The sequence below is a fragment of the Lissotriton vulgaris genome, chromosome 8 (genome assembly GCF_964263255.1).
Source record: "Lissotriton vulgaris chromosome 8, aLisVul1.2, whole genome shotgun sequence".
Taxonomy (NCBI): Eukaryota; Metazoa; Chordata; class Amphibia; order Caudata; family Salamandridae; genus Lissotriton; species Lissotriton vulgaris.
Genome location: NC_141696.1, coordinates 1485718647 through 1485739414, shown reverse-complemented (window position 1 = coordinate 1485739414; position 20768 = coordinate 1485718647). Strand labels below are relative to the sequence as shown.

The window sequence follows — 20768 nt, the reverse complement described above, 5'->3', positions numbered from 1 at the left end:
CGATGTGGTCCTATCTTTGGCTAATTCCGTGACCTCGCTGTTGGCCCTAGTGGATGAATTCAGTTGTTTTAGTGGAGTGTCCCGGTTCAAGGTAAACCTTGCTAAGTCACAAATCCTAAATCTCTCAACCGCCCCTGAAACAGTGACGGCATTGACTACTCAATTAACATTTATCTGGGCCGGTGACCATATATCATACCTAGGTATCTCGCTGGTGCGTACTCCAGAGAAAACGCTAGTGGCCAACAAAAGCCCACTTTTGGAAGAAACCACTAAAACTCTAGCCACATGGTCCCGGACATGCCTCTCCTGGGCAGGATGTATTGCTGTAGTAAAGATGACGATCATGCCACGTATGCTCTATGTCTTTCAAACTATACCCCTCTCCCCAACCTCGGCCACCCTACGTAACTTACAACTAGCTATGAAACGATTCACATGGATTGAGGGGGGGAGCATCCACGAGTTAGCTAACATCAGATCTCTAAGCCTAAAGCAGGGGGAGGAATGGGGGTTCCGGTGGTGATGAGATACTGTCAAGCGTCCCAACTACACTTTATCTTGAAGTGGAACCGCCCCCTCTCAGAGAAGCATTGGTCGTTCATGGACCAATCTATCACAGGGGTGAACATATTGCAAGAGATCTGGGTTTCTCATAAACACAGAGTGTGGGGACTCTATTCCTCCCCGCTAAAGGCCACTACTTTAAAAGTTTGGGATGCAACAGCGATATGCCATGGTTTTACCACATTCCCCTCCCAGATTACCCCGTTAGTAGACAACCCCGACTTCCCACCTGGATGTAAGTCAGAACCATTTGAGTGATGGCATGAGAAGGGATGCAAGAGGGTAGGCTCTCTATTTGATCAGAATGGGATCATTCACTTCGATCACCTTCAGCAAGACTACCCAATCCCGGCATCTGATCTCTTCACATACAATCAAGCACGTCATTGGGATACTTCCATGGATATGAGACCAGGAGCTTCCTGTCAAATGACGCACTTCGAAAAGGTGACTCATCATTAAAAACAATGACAAACGCATCATACCAGAACTTTACGCTCTACTCTCAACAGAAGCCACTTGCACAAAATCCAAAGGGCAGCTGAGGTGGGAGGGGGAACTAGGCAGAACACTCTCAGACAAAGAATGGCAAGACATGCATTATAGAATCCATCATACTGAGCATGATATGCTGGGCACGGACACAGCATACAATTTGGCCTCTTTTTGGTACATAACACAGGCCAGATTGAACTATTGGAATAAAGACCACCCAGTCACATGCTGGCGTGGGTGTGGGCAGACGGGGTCACTGGTACATTCACTATGGCATTGCCCTAAATTGGTTAGATTCTGGGGATTCTTTAGGACATAAATTGAGCCTTTAATACAGATATACTGCGCTTCCTGGCCTATACTCTGCTAGGTCTCCCCAATCCCCTGACCTTTTCCCTGCGCTCCTTTAGAGGAAGGCAGATAGCCTTAGCTCTTGACGCTGCAAGTTTAGAACTACTTGCTCACTGGGGCTCCACAATGGTTTTGGATCGCACTGCATGGTTGAGGAGGCTGTAGACTGTGCTCGCGAGGGAGCGCTTGTCCATGATGGTGGACAATAAAGCTGAAGCATACATGGAACTATGGGCACCATTTATTACACTGTTAAGTATGGAATTCAGGGAGGTGACTTGCCCCAGGTCCCTGAGGATCCTACGCCTCACTTCCACTACCCAGGATACGGACACATAAAGGTGGGGTGTGCTTAAGACCTTATCTGTAGTTAACATTGTGGGATGATATGGGATCACCTTTGGTGCAGAGGAGACATGGGTGGTGGGGAGGGGTGGGTTGTGGGTGGGGGTTCTTATTTCCTGGTTATTGGGTTTCCCCCTCTTTGCCATCCTGGGTTCTCTTTCTTTTGTCCCTTTATGTTGTACAGTCCATGGCATAAATAAGGCAGCTTACATTCAACTGGTACAAAATGTGATACACATGCCGCTGGTATTTAGAAATTTGCTGCTGGCCTCCGGGTTGTAGGCAAATAGCTGTGTCTCTCTCATATGTATGTAAACTCGTTGCCGGTCAGTGGGTGTGGGCATACGCCATGTTTTGATATTGTGAAAACGAATAAAATAATTGTTCCACAAAATAAATTACCAATATGATGGCTAAATAACATCATTGTCGAACAGCCATTTTGGAAAATTATGGAATGGTTGCTCTGAGGAGATATTTTCTGTCTCTATGACACTACTTGACCCTCGAAACCTATGTTCTGACACCAAAATGAAGAATATAGGTCTCATGGTTCCTGAAATATTACATCATCATTACAACACATCTGCCATTTTTTAAAATGTCCCCCAAAACAACTTGGCCGGGCTTAGGAATGTCAACCCAAGGTAAATTACTTCTCTAATGATACAGAAACACAAACCAAAAATGAAACTCTCTGGACAACAGCTTCTTTACGGAGGTATATCAAGGGGTCAGGACTATAAAGCCTTAGCTTCTGCTACCTTAAGAGTGTGGTTTCCAACTGATTAAACCAGTTGGTAGCGTTCAGCCATGATGCAAACAGATTCAAGCCATAAAAACCCCACTTGCTAAAAACTGCTGCATACACTGAAGAGTTCAGTGTCCTACGTATCCCGGTGTAACATAGATCTCCTGTTTGAGTCATAGGGGTCAGATCTTTGATTGGTTTAGCAACATCCCATGATTAACTCATTTATTTGGCCACTGAAATGTTAATCCATCCTCAAGAGGATGAATGAATGAACCCTGTCAGTCAGTCAATACACTTTAGTGATTTGCCCAAAAGCGGGACTGATTGGATTGCAAATGCTTATTGTTTTTGCGAGTTCCCTGACAGGTGACAATCTTTCATCCTTTAGTATCCTCTTTCAAATCTTGGGAGAAAGTATCCTATATGTCCTCTTCCTTACCTGAAGATGGTGACTCATCAGCATACCCTTGTTGCTACTGGAAACCATCATACTATTAGGGTGTGCTTGACTGCAATACTTAGTGGGGCATCATCGACTGTACGGCCAACAGCGACGGCTAGCATGTAGGGAGAGTGGGAGGGGGGCATGCATGCATGCCAGGTGAATGATGTGTGCAAATAAAAAAACACTTACCTTGCCTGCTGCACAACGTGAGGTGGTGAGTGGTGTGTGTAAAAAAAGAAAAAAACATGTAACCTTGCCTGCTGCACGGTGTCCTCCACGCTCCGGTCTCCAGCAAACTCCCTCAAGCAGTCTTAGCCCTACTCTCATTCTGGTAACCAGCATTAGAGAAGTACCAAGAATGGAGGGAGTGGCCTCTCGGTGCTCTCAAGGGCATTGGAGGCCTGTGCTTTCTGAACCCAGGTGGTTAGAGAAGTTTAAAATGCGCAAGCCTGGCTGGCGGTCGTAAGACAACCGGCTAAAAAGTCATGCACACCTTTAACTGAAGTGTACAGCTCACCGCTGCCACTCAGCAGCAATGGCCCTGCTCCATCCTGACATTTTGGGCATTTTGGACAGTGGGGCAACGCTCCTCCATCCTAATGGAGGAGCCGCTCCTGGTGGCTGACATGAAGGATTGCTTTCATTATTCAAATGGAATAAAACTCGAAGCAAAACCTAAAAAGGAGTAGGTTATGTTATGGGGAATTTATAGAGTGCGCACTAACACCAAAAGGTCTCTTGGCGCTAAGTTAGTTAACCGACCGTCATCTTAAACATACACCTAGCTACAGGTTTGAGTAAACAGCCAAATTGTCAGCCTCTTTCTAAAGCACATCTACGTTGCTGCTTGTCTGATTGCAATAGGCAGAGAGTTCCAGAGTTGCGAGCCTAATGTGGAGCACCTCCTCCCATCATTTTGCGCTTAAATCTCGAGACCACTAGTAAATTAATTCGAACAGATCTGAGATTACGTTTCGGGGAATATCTCTGGATCCTTGCGGATGAGTGCTTGGGGCCATTGCTGTGGATCGCATTGAAAATAATGCATCCTGTTTTAAACATGGAGCGCTGCGCAACTGGGAGCCAATAAAGCTACTTCATCAGAGGCTTCATGTGGCAGTATCTTGGTTGTTGGAAGATGGTTCTTGCCTCTTGATTGAGGTGCACTGAGATGGAAAAACAAGTATGACTGGAGCCCCGAAAAAGGGAAACATCTGAGGAAATAGACACAAGGCTCTGTGCTCAATGGGGTATAGAACGCCAGAGCGAAGCATGCACCAGTGCGAATTGTCTCTTCACCACAGAGCCAGCGTAACAAACACAGCGCACCAGTTGGGAGAGGAGCTACTTGTGCCGTCACCCACTAAATACAAAATGGCTGCTATTCCTGAGGTGGATGGGCCATTGGGAAGTTGAATGATTCCCCTTGCCAGTGGCATGAGCACAGCACCCACCAAAGAGACCTTCAATGCTGAGAGCATGGCAGCCTACCTAGGTCAGAACACCACCTGCAGTGCAGCTTTCCAGACCAACCTCAGCAGTCATTGAGCCCGGATGGGAACTTGCAACATATATAGCTTGATACATACATCCACACAGACAAATTAAGCCCACAATAAAACCTCACAACCTCAGCTTTGCACTGCTATAATGTGCATTGAACAAAGGCAAAAAGCAGCTTTCAATTAAATTTATCACAATACAATGTAAACAGGTAGTAAATTGACTTCACTGGCAGCTGAGTAGCAAAGAAAGAGAAGGTGTCTCTATGGATAACTACATTTGATTGACTATTCGGTTGGCTGTTTCCTGATTATGTATGCGGTTCTTAGAAATGTGGTTTGTTTTGATATTTTGGGCTGTTTAACAGTCATAGTAAAGACTTCTGCAGAACACTGACTTTTTTTTAGAGTGGATGTTGAATGCTTTTTAGTGAAATAACTTTTTGCTTTGGGTTAGAGAGGCAAAAATTGGTTTGAGGATGACGATCTCCTCCGCATCCCTGATGATGGAGCTTGGCAAAGACCAGAGGTGTTTATATGAAATGCTGCAATAGTTTGTTTTCTAGACTGTATTTTACAGGTTTACTATATTAAATATATCTTAAATATATTGTGTTGCGGTATTTCCTCATAGATTTTATGTATGCACAATTAATTGCATATTATTTTTTAATCAAGAATCATTAAATGGAACCCATAGCATCCATCATTTCAAAGGCAGAACCAAGGACACCCTCTGCCCCTGGGTATTATATTACTGCGGTAAGAGGCAGGCAGTGAACATGACTGACTAGCAGCAGCTGAGGTAAGGTGGTAGCAGGAGCTCTAGATCAAATACTGCATAGAGAATCTAAAACATTGAAACAAGCATTCGCAAAGTCAATCAGTTAAGCCTTTCAGACGGCTACAGCATCTGAAGTAATTACTATATATCCTTCTCGAGGCTGAAGCAACAGCTTGGGTCCTTAAAAAAGGTTGCAGCCATTCAAACCTTTACTAGAAGTCACCCTCCAGTCACAAACTGCTTAACACGTGTGTCACAAAGCTGCAATAGCTAAAGTGTTACTAAATGTTCCTCTCAAGTCAGATACAACTGCTTCAAATGTCCTTCACAAAGCTGAGGAGGTGTGGCTTCAACCAGAAAATATACATACACACTTTTGCTACTCTAAAAAATGGTGCTTGTTTTCTTTAGGATACGTAAATAGGACAATGCTAGTATATACTGATGAATCGTTATTGTAACTTTCAGGAAATGTGTTGATTATTGTAGAACACTTGTGAATGAACTAGAATGTATAGGTTCTAGCAGTCAGTGGTCAAAGTGCCTTCAAATGTACTGTTGGGAAAATGCTACCGCATGTGGATACCAGAGGTCCCTCTCGAGTTAAATGCAAAAGCATGGAAATTCTTTCATGCAACTGCAGTCCACAAGTCATTGTTAGAGCCTCTCTCAAGTCTCCAGTTAAATGCAAAAGCATTGTTTAATTAAGTTGCAGTACTAGTTGTACCACTAGTGGTTACTGGGTGTCCCTTCTAAGAAAGATGCAAAAGTTTAATTCTTTCATAAATCTTCAGTTCCTCAAGTTGCTACTAGAGGTCCCTCTCCTGTCAGATACAAAATCCTCAATTTCTTTCCTGAAGCTGCAGTTCCATAAGTCATTACTAGAGGTTGCTCTTCGGTCAGATACAAGTGCTTGAAATGTCATCACAAACCTAATGGGGTTCGGTTTTAACATACATGCTCTGGCTACTCTAATGAATTGTGCTCATTTTCTGTAGGATAAATACATATGCCAAAGTTGGTTTGTAGTGAGGAATCAATATTGCAAATTACAATAAATGTTTTCAGAGTTATGGAAATAGTTGATAAAACCCTGCCATACATAGGGACTAGCAGTCACTTGGAAGTATTCAAGTTTAAAAATATAATTCTTTTTTTTTTTTTAGATGTATGTATACATGTGCAAGGGGAAAGTGCTATCACACCAGTGGATGGATTGGGCTGGTCTGTTGAGCTATACTTTGTGTTGTGGTGGGTGTGAGCAGAACTTGAGTGACATCTCAACAGACCAATGGTGATAGCATGTTGACTGGGGGTCCTTTTACATATATGTAATTGTATATGCTATTTTTGGAAAAACATGATGCTGGCAAGAGAGCTACAGCATTTTTACATCGAACCTAAAACGTGTAGGGCCCTCAAGGCATAACATTAAGGTACTATAATAGCCCACTCTTCTTACTACTGCGTTATTTTAACATACCCTTTGCCACAAGCACGCCGACTGAGATTCTCACCAATGTCAATCACATCCAGGCAGAACTCCTCCGAGGTTGCAGAACCACATGGACTGTGTGCCGTCACATTCAGGCAGTACGGCTCCCACACCTCTGTGTGCCGGCTATCGAAGAAGCAGCTCCCATCACCGGCGGTGGTGTAGTCAGGGCACTCATGCGGCTGGCCAAAACTTGGTGGAGAAGGACACAAAGAAATGGTAGGTGTTAGTCACTGAAGGGAAATGAATTGGCCCCAATGTGATAGTGTCTCTGATCACCATAGCGAAAGGCTACGTCAAGCAACTGGTGCATGGTGCAAATCATTAAATGCACAATGTGGAGAGTGAGCAACCAAGAAATCACACAGCAGTGAGGAAGAACATCTGTTGTGGACTTGTGACTTCACTACTGGCCTCTTTTTGGGTTGTTGATAACTGGTCATCTACCAAAAAACTCCTGGTATCCTGTTGGCTAACCTCTACTCTCTGCCACCATGTTTAGAGGGTGGTGGAAAACTGTGTATGATGGTGGAGCAGCTCCTGGCTCCACCATCAGAAACAACCTTTTGATTAAGTAAATCGGGATGTGGCCATTAAATTAAGCGCCCTCTCAAATAGAACTGTCTTTTCGGGAATGCCATGAAAAGGACATACATTTTTGACATGGTGAATAAGTTATAGGAGGGGTGAGCTCCTGGGGTTCACGTATAACCAGACAGGACCCTAATTAATTTTTCAAGACAATAACCTGTCAGGTAGTTGCACCTCCAAACTCCACCAGAATATGACAAGTCTTTGTAGGAAAGACAGGCAATGCAGAGTGTATATGCTTCAAATCCTGAAATAAATGTCCCAATATCCAGATTTGCTATAGGTTTTCTTAGTTATGCATTTATTTCAAGCCAAATGAATGAAACAAAGAACAGCTGACACGTGTTTCGCCATATGGCCTGTATTATTATCAGCATCGGACTGCAAGGACACACTTGTTGCACTTTGTCAAACAATTTGAATACTTAAAGGGCAATCATTTGACATATTATTTAGTTCTTATGCCTTGAAAAGGCCCTTGGCGTGCCAGCTATGTGGGCGAAACACGTGTTGGCTGTTCTTTGGTTCTTTCGTTTGGCTTGAAATCATTACAGAACTAAGACAAGCATTGGCATAGCCAATTGGTCTCGCTTTTGAGACCTTATAAGTATTTAGGTATGCAGCACAATATCCTTGGTGCAATAACATCAACTGTTGCGTGGCTAAACACTTATAAGGGCCCAAAGGCGAGACCTATTGGCTATGCCAATGCTTGTTTTCTCTCTCTTCATCTGCCTTCTCATGCTCTCTTCACTTGCTGCCCCCATTTCCAACTTTGAGAAATCAAATAAAAAAAGTGAAACTGCTTGCATAGCATTCATTATGGAAAAGCACACTTTAAAAGCAATGTGTTAAAAGTAAAACAGATACTTCTGGATAAGAAAAAGTGTCCCCAATGTCCCTAAAATGTCACTTTCCAAATGAAGCATTTCAGATCAAACCTCATTTGTTTGTAACGCCGTCCTGAACATCTCACCCGTATCTATGAAGAAAAGCGCACTGATTCCGTTAAGTGGGAGCTATTCTTCTGCAGCACAGGGGCGCCGGCTGCCAACCTGTCAGTGGGCAAAGTTTGAATGGAATCTGAACATAATGCTAGGGTTCATATTTGGATTAAAAATATTCACCAAGCGCCTAGTTTTGCCTCAGATGTGAGACCCTTGCTCATTGCACCATCAGGATTCAAGCAAACCGGGCCGAAGACGGCTGTAATGCCAGAAACCGGTCCCCGGGAGCTTGTTTCCTTCCCAGTGTAAGAATTGGCTTTTGTAGTTTGGTTTGCCCTGTTCCCATCATGCACTGGGACAGGAACAGACTAATTTGCATACAGCCAGGTTCTGAAACTGGGATGGTGCAGTGAGCTAAAAAACGGTGTTGGATCTAGCCCTGATCTCTTGACTGGGTGAGAGCTTTCTGCTTAATTCAGAGACTCTGTCCCTCACCACCCCTTGTTGTAAATATTTTTGTCCACCCTAAGCGTGGAAGGGTATTCTCAGATGTGAGACCCTTGCTCATTGCACCATCAGGATTCAAGCAAACCGGGCCGAAGACGGCTGTAATGCCAGAAACCGGTCCCCGGGAGCTTGTTTCCTTCCCAGTGTAAGAATTGGCTTTTGTAGTTTGGTTTGCCCTGTTCCCATCATGCACTGGGACAGGAACAGACTAATTTGCATACAGCCAGGTTCTGAAACTGGGATGGTGCAGTGAGCTAAAAAACGGTGTTGGATCTAGCCCTGATCTCTTGACTGGGTGAGAGCTTTCTGCTTAATTCAGAGACTCTGTCCCTCACCACCCCTTGTTGTAAATAGTTTTGTCCACCCTAAGCGTGGAAGGGTATTCTCAGATGTGAGACCCTTGCTCATTGCACCATCAGGATTCAAGCAAACCGGGCCGAAGACGGCTGTAATGCCAGAAACCGGTCCCCGGGAGCTTGTTTCCTTCCCAGTGTAAGAATTGGCTTTTGTAGTTTGGTTTGCCCTGTTCCCATCATGCACTGGGACAGGAACAGACTAATTTGCATACAGCCAGGTTCTGAAACTGGGATGGTGCAGTGAGCTAAAAAACGGTGTTGGATCCAGCCCTGATCTCTTGACTGGGTGAGAGCTTTCTGCTTAATTCAGAGACTCTGTCCCTCACCACCCCTTGTTGTAAATAGTTTTGCCACGTGGCACAAGCAGAAAAGCTCAAATGTAATTTAAGTCTACTTTTATTAATTAGATCCTATTAAAGTTAAAGTTACCATTGATGATTTTCACGTCATAAATATTTCCCCGCCTCGTCACCTCAGCTTCGTTCTTGCTGAGTTGCACAGAATGTTTCCATGTTGAGTTGGCGACCAGGCAAGTGCCTTGGGATGATAAATTTGGAGAGCCCGCAATATAAGAATTAGGATCACATGTGTACCGCCCACATCCACAGTACACTTCATGTGCCCAAAAAGAGTGATAGTGATAGGGATGCGCAAGCTGGAAGCCTGTTTCACAAAACGACAGCGAGCCTAACCCTGTTTTTCACAGTACAAAGACCAAGGAAAGAAAATAACAATTTTAAAAGTTTGTCAAGCGCTGTGACTGAAAAAGCTTATTTTCCACCAATAGTTCTTATTCGTACATTGTACCGTGTTGTGGTACCTGCAACGTGTATAATAACATAATAAATAAATCACACCTTGTAGAAGGGCGGGTGGAATCACATAAAAGTATTACTGTCACGGTTATAGGAGTTTGTTTTTTCACTTGTGTGATAATGTTATGATCCAAATAACAAACTGAGGCGGGTGCCTGCCTAGCTGCATTCTACAAAGACAATCAGGAGTACAAGGAAAGAAGAAACGCAAGCAGAGAGGGAGGGCAAAGGGCTATGTGAGGAGGAGGAGGAGGAGAGAGGAAGGAGAGTGAAGGGGAGAGCAGAATCGAGAACTGATAGGCGGAAGATGAACAGAGCAAAAAGAAGGCAAAGAGGGCTGGGAGAAAGCAAAGGAGAGTTAAAGTGTGTCAGAGGGCATAAATGGCAGAGAAGGGAAGAATGGTGGCAGGAGCGAAAGGAGCTGAAGAACAAACATGACGATGCAAGCGGAGAGGCAGAAGGGCATAGGAAGGGAGAAGAGAGGAGACGAAGTTGACGGGAAAGACGTGACAGGTCAAGATAAGAAAAGGACGAAGAAAATATTATGAAAGATAATGAGTGCAGCCCTGCTGCTAATGTGCATGCTACATTACAAAACAGAAGCCCTGAAAAGACACAATTAAAACTAATTGTGGGATAATAAACTTTAACAAGCATTGGCCTCGCGGCCGTGAAAGTGACACAGCCGCGCGGCCCGCGAAAGTGATTGTGATCAAAGACAGATGGCGGCTGTGCGCGTGCATGCTCGCATGAACGCAAGCTCTAGGCCACCAAAAGCCTGTGGCAGCAATTAGAAAACCCACACACTAAAAGTCTCGTTAGGCCAGCGCATGCGCTGGGTCAGCCGAGACCTAAAAAACCAATACCATATTAGGACATTTATTCCAGGATTTGAAGCATATGCACTCGGCACAACCGGTCTTCCTTACAATGCCTTCTACATTGTGTTTGTTCCAGTCTTTCACTTTAGTAGCGCTATTATTAACAAGCCTATTTGTTACTGTCCTGTTATACTCCCATCCATGCTAGAAAGATGGTATGCGGAGTCAGATTACTGCTATAGAGGCAATAACCCACTGAGCTATCTTGCAAGCCTTCTCAGCTGGCCAAGTGTAACCTCTGGCAAAAAAAGCTTTGGATGTAAAGGCGGCGGCAGCAGTGACCTATTTGCACCCAGCATGTCTTGAATTGTAACAGCGGAAAGGTGTCGTAGGTGGCTAATGCATCCTGTTATTTATTTGTAATTCTACCCACGTTGATATAGCCTTGATACTGCAACAGGGGAAAATAAAAGGCTAAGCCCAGAAAGAAAGGAGTGTGCTAGATGTAATCTACTTCTCAGAAGTTTAAATCATCATAAAATACTTCAGAGGGTACATGTGCCCCCTGCAAAGCACTGCAAGTAACCTGCTGGTAACAGGTTAAAATCCCAGTAAACTAGATCAATGTTTTCATGGGCTTGGATCCTTGTGGAACTTACAGATAAAATAGTTCAATGGTTTATGCTCACCTGCTGTATGTTTAATTACTCAAAAATTCAAACTTTCCTACTGCTGATGCCATGAGGACCACTGAGAACTAGTGAGTTCGGTTGTAAACAACAACTTTTATTAACAGCCAAAACCATGTAGATGTTTGTGTCCTAAATACAAGATCATTACTTCTATAATTGTAAACATACAGTTACGCACATACAATACACTATGCATAATATGCATTAAGTAGACATGTTATTTTCCATTCCGATCTTAAAGACTGTGTGCCAAAAACACTGTAAAAATTCGTGCAGTCTCTCATTGCTCTTAAATTACAATCACATACGTTTACTTCACTTTCTCTTCAAGTATAGTTTGTCATTTTTAGGTCTCGCCTAACAACCGTTCAAGCTGTCTGTCTGTGCAAGACCAATTGTGAACTTAAAGCGGGTTTACAGCCCACCTATTGATTACCATTGGTTGGCTTTATTGTCACTCATTTGTTTGCTTCTTATTTGATGACTTCCCTCCCTCTTCATGTGTTTGTCCCGCCCTGGATGACTATAACCTCTCTACCATCCTTCTGCCTGCCTGAAATGTATGCTTCCACGGCTCACTTTTAAAGAACTACTTTTATCTTTATGATTTGATACTCCATGTGGGGGCATTTGCTTTTCAGCTCTCTCGCTTGTGTGCTTCTCCCCGGCCAAATACTTGTCCCCTGCGTTCTGTGTTGCTCTCTCCCTCCTGTGCTGCTTGCTATCTCTTGTGTGCTTCTACCCACAAACCTTGCTTCAAGCACTACATAGCTCTCTCCTTTGGGCATTTCTGCTGTCCCTTGTGTTGCTTGCTTCTTCAAGCGATGCTCTCTCATGTGCTTCTTTCACCACCAAACACCCCGTGTTCCATGTTGTTCTCTCTATCATGCGCTTCACCTTGTGTTGCTCTCTTCCTTGTGTGAAGCGAATCCACTCTTCCCCCACCTACTCCTCCATTATCCCCTATCCGTGCTGTCCTTCTTTTATTTTTATATTGCTCTTTCGCCCTGAAATTTTTAATTTTTTTATTTACCACTCGAAGTATAGTCAATAAAAAAAATTGAAAAGTGGGGTCCATGTCATTCTGTAGGCTCGTGTATGCATAGTGATAACAGGCAGAATAACGTGACCGGCAACAGTGCTGACGTCATTTCTGTGCAGTATTGGCAAACGAGAGACCTATTGGCTTTACCAATGTTTTTTTACAGAGTACTTGGGTAAGTTTAACAATTTCATAACTTGGCTGATCTCTTAGTGAACATGTGAAACCATGTAACAAAGTGCAGCGTTTTACCTTGGTATCTGCTAGGTCTAGTGGAAAGGTGTGACCGTGTCCAGCTGCACACCGTTTGAATGGCCAGCACTACTCACAGTCCGCACAGAACTCTGGCAAAAGTTATTACAGATTACCCTTCAAACACAGTGATCAGAGGTTGGTGCTACTCACATTACTGGATGGTATCTCTCTCTCTCTCTGTGTATGTATATGTATATATATATACACATGTGATCAAGGTCCGGGAGGGACCGAAACGCGTCATGTCTGACTACAGAAAATAAACGAATAGTGCACAGAAACGTGGTCCATGCCTGCTTTACAAAATTCCGGACATGGGGAATCGAGACGAGCAGCAAATATATATAATATATATATATTGGTCATGTGAACAAGGCCGTGGTCGGCCGAAACGCGTAATGGTGGTGTGGTGGAGAGCAGAATAAAATAACCAGCACCAATTCCTGGGTTCGCTTCGTCATTTTTCTGCGTGACTGCTAAGACGTTTGCATGCCTATATATATATATATATATATATATATATATATATATATATATATATATATATATATATATATATACATATATATACACACACTCCATAGCAGGTAGGTGAACCCTTTATTTAAAAGAAACATTCAGCTTCACATCCCGATTAAAGTCCCCCGCCTGATGTGTTTCAGGGAATCCTTTGCCTTTCCTCAGAGGCCTCCATGAGCAGCTTCAAATTTGTGGCTGCTTTTCACTCTCTGTGCTTCAGGAAAACTTAATTGGCCTCCGGTGTGCCATTTGAATAGTTCACTGTTCTATTGCACGCTGGTTAATGCAGTTCTTCATTCAAAGTTTGTTACCCTCCAGTGGGTTAAGTTGCTCATGTCGATTGTAGGACAATTTTAGCAGCGCCTTATTGAGCCTCCGGGTGCTTGAATCTCAATACATCATCTGTCTGGATTCAAGAAACCACTTTGGCATGAACGAGGATGAGGAATTACATGTTCACATTGGCTGAAGACCTTATGTTAGGCCCTGGAATTACCTTACCTTATCTCTGCACCTGTACCTCTCCTTGCTTCAATTTCCAGCTGTTGTGTTTGCTATGTCCAACGCACACTATTCCATTGGAGAGGGCCCTCTCTGATGATAGCTGTGGAGTTAGGAGCTTCACAGTATAGCTTAGACATATGACTTCGAAACAATCCACCTGGTCCTGCACGTGTGGCAGTTTGCACTCTGCAAACAACCTATCACCATCTCACTTGCGGTAATATTTACCCTTTCCCCTTGTGCACACAACCTGTATCCCACCTTTTTAACTACACAATCACACCCACGACTATATTTCTTGGCGTAGGTCTGAATAGGCTGTCCATAGATAGTATAGGGTTCACTTCTTGCACTAATCACAGTGTTAAAAGACCCATTTTAGCACTATTTGTTTTATCAAAGCCATATCTGAGGATTGGCTTCACTCCCCCTCTATCCCCTCACTCCCCGTGACCCAGCCCCACCTCCCAGTACATAGAAATCTCTGAAGATATCTCTTGGCAAGACGATTAAACATTCACATACAAAGCTCCTGTGCAGCACTAGCGCCTCAGCTAGGGAGAATGCCCTACTTTTAGACCAATTGGCCACTGGGCCAGAACGAACATCTTGTCTTTCTTCCTCTTTATTAATGAGGATTGTGGATTTATATGCATGTTATATTTTTGTACCTGCCAAGAGACGATATGATGCCACTTGGCCTAAATTTATGCTGGTTTGACTCTAATTATGTGCAAATCTATGGATGAATACATGCAGTGCTTTTGATTTAATAAGATCGGCCACTTAGCCAGATTGTGAAGTTAATTTATTTATGTAATTAATTTAATTCATTAAGGATTACATACAATGCAATTTGAATAATGAAATGTGAATTATAATTTAATTTAAGCACAGAACCAGGTTAACAATTGCACTATAGAGTCTTTCTTCTACTCATTTGTAGTTCCTACAGGATTTGTAGTTTGCTTTTGGGATGTGGTCCTATGTCTATTTTCACTATTCCTGTGGTGCACTTTAAAATGGTGATTGTAATGTTTCTTTGGTTGGCTATCGAAGAACACCGCTTGGTCGAAACTCGTCGCCAATAAACGTTTCCTACACGGACCCTGGAGTGCGAGTCTTTTGTGTTTTCAGTGGAGTTAGGGGGAACCCTTTCGTATATATATATATATATATATATATATACACATTCAAAACGCTGGTAAGCCCATGAGTAGCACACGAGTGTCCAAGAAGGTTACCAGCCTTCCTCAAGGTATGAGCAGCATCCGCTTGGCAGTTAGATTGTTGCAGCCTGTCAACGGCCTGACGCGTTTCGAATTAAATCTTTATCAAAGGCACAGCATAACAGGAACGTACTGCACTCACTCCCTTGCGTCCTTTACATCCTTTAAATGCCACGCCCTGTGTGGGACTGCTCCAATGAGACTATGGGATACGCATTGTGGGAATTGAAGTGCATTTATTTCAGTCAAACATTTCAGCGTACTTATCACTGCATCCGTTTAAGGGTCCTGAATGAACCCCCCACCAGCAGATTCCGCCCTCAATCCTGTTAAGAAACTCCACATTGAGGTTAGTGAATCTAGTCCTCGTGGCCCCCTTTCTCTTTATCCGGGGTGGTGCTTGCTCGCGGCCGGGCAGCCGCTTTCATATTCAAAACGCTGGTAAGCCCATGAGTAGCACACGAGTGTCCAAGAAGGTTACCAGCCTTCCTCAAGGTATGAGCAGCATCCGCTTGGCAGTTAGATTGTTGCAGCCTGTCAACGGCCTGACGCGTTTCGAATTAAATCTTTATCAAAGGCACAGCATAACAGGAACGTACTGCACTCACTCCCTTGCGTCCTTTACATCCTTTAAATGCCACGCCCTGGCGGAATCTGCTGGTGGGGGGTTCATTCAGGACCCTTAAACGGATGCAGTGATAAGTACGCTGAAATGTTTGACTGAAATAAATGCACTTCAACTCCCACAATGCGTATCCCATAGTCTCATTGGAGCAGTCCCACACAGGGCGTGGCATTTATACACTGGGGCACAATTTTGTGACTTTTAATTTCCGTTTAAATAATTTTGGTAACAATAACCAGCATTTGAACTATTCTAAAAACTGAGTTTTCAAAATTTAAATTGATGCATAAACATGTGATTTAACATGTGAGATTATGGTGTCATTAATAATTACCTCTGCAATAATGTAACAAACCACTTGGTTAAAACTCGCAACTTTGTAACATTGTGAGTATTTTGTTTATGTCAATTAGTCACATGCACGCAACAATTATGTGAATGTATCACTTTAAATGGAATGGTAATGGAACAGACCTGGACCCGTGAGCAAGAAGTCGGCTGACTTCGAAACGCGTTGGGTAGTATTCCTTGTGCCTAATAAACCCGTCTGCACAGTATTGGGGCTTCGACTCTGGCTTTTTCTGTATGCTCAGGACTTCCAGGAGGTGATTGAATATATATATATATATATATATATTCACTGAAAAAACCATAGAATTCACACCAGTTATAGTTAGGAATTAGCATTTAAAAAAACCTTTGAAATTCACTGAAAAAACCATAGGTTTCACACCAGTTATAGTTAGGAATTAGCATTTAAATAAACCTAGTAAATTCACTGAAAAAACCATAGGTTTCACACCAGTTATAGTTAGCTGGAAATTTTACTGACATAAAACCATTGAAATTCCACGTTATAGTTAGTTGGACTCATCACTATAACTTGCGCGCCTGCAATGCACTGCTGATGACGTCACATTTTACATCACTCATGACATGGTCAGTGACATCACTCATGACATCACTGATGACACAATCCAGTGAATGTATGTCTTTCTGAAAAATAAATATATTTTATATATGTATATGTAAAGGTCGATGGAAGAATAAATGTTTAAATAAGGGTGTAAATGGATGTTTTTTTAATACAATATTGATTGGTTAACTGGCTTATAAAGTGTATCTTAGTGAATACATACATTAGTGAGTAATGTTTAAATATTTATATATATGTATTAGTGTTTCACTTTGTGTATAAGTGGCTGCATGGGTTGGTGAGTAGGTATATGTGTAGGTATATGGGTTATTAGATTTTTTTTAGTATCAGTATGAGTGTTTGTATGGTTTGGTGGGGGTATTACTTATCACATAGATGCATCAATGACTGACTCACTGTTTGTATGTGTTTTGAAGACAGCATATGTGCAGGACTGTATGGGTGGATGAGTGGGTATATGTGTGTGTTAGTGAGTGAATGACTGTCTCACTAGAGTCTTTATCAGTAACTACATATGTTTTAATCTAGTATATGTGAGTATTGATGTACATAAGTGAGTATATGTGAGAGTGAGATGTTGAAAGAATTCCTGTTTAAATAATTATGTGTTTCTATAAGTGATTGTTTAAGAGAGTAGGTATGTGTAAGTTTCCTTAGAAGTAAGGTGGTAGTGTGTGTATAGCCGTATATGCAAATTAATGGATGTTCAATAGTTTATTTGCATGTCTGAGTATGTGTGTGAGTAACTTTTGGATGACTGTCGGTGTGTAACAGGATGTCGAATATGCTACTTACCAGTATGCATCTGTTCTTGGCATGTAGGGCTGCTGACATTCATATCTGTGCATAGATCGCCGCCTAGTGTTGGGTTCGGATGATTGCACATTGTTGTCCTGAAAGAGTCTTCGAAGTATCACGAGATAGGTGGCTCCTCCCCTGGACTACAGTGCGCATGGGCATCGACTCCATCCTCAGATTGTTTTTAGCCATTGTGGCCAAGATGGAGTGAAACTCAGTGAATGATGACCATGCTAGAAGTATATGTGAATTCTGCAGCTGCTACAGGCGCCGGGGAGGAGGGCGGGCGATATGAATGTCAGCAGCCCTACATGCCAAGAACAGATGCATACTGGTAAGTAGCATATTCGGTTCGAGGCATGTGGGCTGCTGAATTCATATCTGTGCATAGAATACATAGCAGTCCCTCCATTAGCGGCGGCCGCCCGTGCCAGCTGCAGCAGTTTGGAAAAGTGTTTTGAGAACAGCCTGCCCTACAGCTGCTTGCTGTTTGGAGTGCACATCAACACAGTAATGCTTTGTAAATGTGTGTGTGGTAGACCATGTGGCTGCTCTACATATGTCTTCCAAAGGAATGTTTCCAAGGAATGCCATAGAGGCCCCCAACTTTCTGGTGGAGTGGGCTCTTGGTGGAATGGTAAGGGTACGTTTTGCTTTCAGATAGCAGATCTGGATACATTTAACGATCCACCGAGCAATACCAGCCTTGGAAATAGGGTTACCTTTGTTGTGTGGTGCAAAGGCGACAAAGAGTTGCTTAGTTTTCCTGAAATCCTTGGTCCTATCGATGTAATACATCAGGGCCCTTTTGACGTCAAGGGTGTGGAGCATCCGCTCCGCCAATGACTCGGGATTTTGAAAGAAAACAGGTAACTCAATAGTCTGGTTGATATGGAATTGAGACACAACCTTGGGAAGAAATTTAGGGTTAGTGCGAAGCACTACCCTGTTGGAGTGAATTTGAATAAATGGCTCTTGGATAGTAAGGGCTTGTAATTCACTAACCCTCCGTAGCGATGTAATTGCTATGAGGAAAGCCACTTTCCACGTTAAGAACTGAATCTCGCAGGAATGCAGTGGTTCAAAGGGAGGACCCATCAGCCTGGTGAGGACCACATTGAGGTTCCACTCCGGAGCTGGTGGAGTCTGCGGTGGAATGACTCGTTTGAGTCTTTCCAGAAAAGCCTTAATGGCAGGCACCCTGAAGAGGAAGAGGTGCTGCCTATTCTGGAGATAAGCGGCCATTGCAGATAGATGAATGCGAATGGAAGCATATGCCAGATTACATTTGTACAGATGGAAAAGGTAACAGATGATATTCTGAATAGAAGCATCTAGCGGGTTAATGTTGTGGTCTGCACAATAAATTACAAACCGCTTCCATTTTGCCGCATAGCATGCTCTGGTGGTGGGCTTCCTTGCCTCCCGAATGAGGTCCATACAGTCAGAAGGCAAGTGCAGGTAGCCAAACTCTAGGACTTCAGGAGCCAGATCGCCAGGTTGAGCTGTTGCGGATCTGGATGCTGAATGTCGCCATGGCTCTGCGTCAGAAGGCTGGGTGTGAGACGTAGCCTCTGATGCGGTACCACGGACAGTTCCAGAAACGTGGTGTACCATGGTTGGCGAGCCCACGTTGGAGCAACCAGGATGAGGGTCATCGAGTGCTGCCTGAGCTTGCGTGCCACCAGCGGTATCAGAGGTGCTGGGGGAAAAGCGTACGCAAATTTGCCTGACCAGTTCATCCATATTGCATTGCCCTGCGACTGTGGGTGTGGGAACCTGGCGGCGAAGCTTTGGCATTTTGCGTTCTCCCTTGTGGCGAAGAGGTCGATCTCTGGATGACCCCACCTTCGGAAGTACGGATGGAGAACTGATGGATGTATCTCCCACTCGTGCATTTGGTGGCTGTGCCTGCTGAGCAGGTCCGCCATCTGATTGTCCCTGCCCGGGAGGTGCTCTGCCATGAGGAAGATGTTCCTCTGAATGGCCCACTTCCACATGCTCTGAGCCACATGAGACAACTGCGGAGAGTGTGTCCCTCCCTGCTTTTGAATGTAGTACATTGCCGTCATGTTGTCCGTCCAGATCAACACGACCTTGTTGCACAGATGTACTTTGAAGGCTTTCAGTGCCATGAAGATCGCCATCAGTTCCAGAACATTGATGTGCATCTTCCTCTGCTGTTGTGTCCATAGTCCCTGCACAGTGTAATGGAGTACATGTGCTCCCCATCCCTGGAGAGAAGAGTCCGACGTCAGGATAATCTGTGGCACAGGCTCTTGGAACGGTCGGCCCTTGCAAAGGTTTCGTGGATTCCACCAATGCAGAGAGTTGTATGCCCGACCGCTCACCAACACTAGGTCTTTCAACTGCCCGTGAGCCTGAGTCCACTGACGTGCTAAGCACTCCTGAAGCGGGCGCATATGTAGTCTTGCGTGCGGGACTATGGAAATGCAGGAGGCCATCATGCCTATCAACTGCATGAACACTCTTGCTGGAAGTGAGTGTTGAGGCCTTAATTTTTGGATCAGCGATTGAATGCTGCTGACTCTCACTGAATTCGGCTGTGCTGTGGCCGCCAGAGTGTTTATGGTCGCACCCAGATACTGCCCTATGTGGGCGGGCTGGAGGTGGGATTTTGGGTAATTCAGTGAGAATCCCAGATCGTGCAGGAGGTGAATGGTGTGTGACATGTGGGCGGCACACTGCTGGGCTGACTTCGCTTGGATGAGCCAGTCGTCCAGATAGGGGTAGACGTGGATGTTTTGTCTCCTGAGATGTGCCGCCACTGTCGCCAGGCACTTTGTGAACACCCTGGGTGCCGTGGTGACACCGAAAGGCAAAACCTTGAATTGGTAGTGCTGGTTTTGGATGGTGAACCTGAGGTATTTCCTGTGTGAAAGGTGCAGTGGAATGTGAAAGTACGCATCCTTTAAGTCTAAAGTTGCGAGAAAATCCCCCTGCCTGAGCAACGGGAGCACTTGCTGCAGGGTCAGCATATGGAAGTGCTCCGACAGGATGTAGAAGTTGAGTGGCCTGAGGTCCAGGATGGGTCTGAGGGACCCGTCCTTCTTTGGTATCAGGAAGTACAGGGAGTAGACCCCTGTGCCTCTCTCGTGCATAGGCACGAGCTCTATTGCCCCTTTTTGCAGCATGACTGCGACCTCCTGCTGCAATAAGTGCAAGTGCTCGTCCGACATAGGACGGTGTTTTGGGGGCATGTTGGGTGGAGTGGACGTTAACTCCAGACAATAACCGTATTGGATAAGTTTTCTGACCCACCTGTCCGTGGTGATGGACTTCCAGACGGGCAGGAACTGCTGGAGTCTCCCCCCGACCGGTGTTGTGTGGTCGGGGGGCAGTGACAAGGCGTCACTGTTTGCTGGTGGTAG

General features: G+C 44.2%; 1 protein-coding gene across 2 annotated transcripts in view; it reads right to left on the bottom strand.

Annotated features, from left to right (window-relative positions):
- The window catches only part of LOC147698962 (prolactin receptor-like), a 405779-nt gene that overhangs the window by 114989 nt on the left and 270022 nt on the right, over positions 1 to 20768 (bottom strand). Inside the window, exon 3 of one of the 2 annotated variants that reach the window (XM_086935546.1) lies at positions 6727 to 6930. In XM_086935546.1, the coding sequence (XP_086791672.1) occupies positions 6727 to 6930 (204 nt within the window). The remainder of the gene's footprint in view (positions 1 to 6726; positions 6931 to 20768) is intronic. The other variant, XM_086935544.1, reaches the window with a different exon arrangement.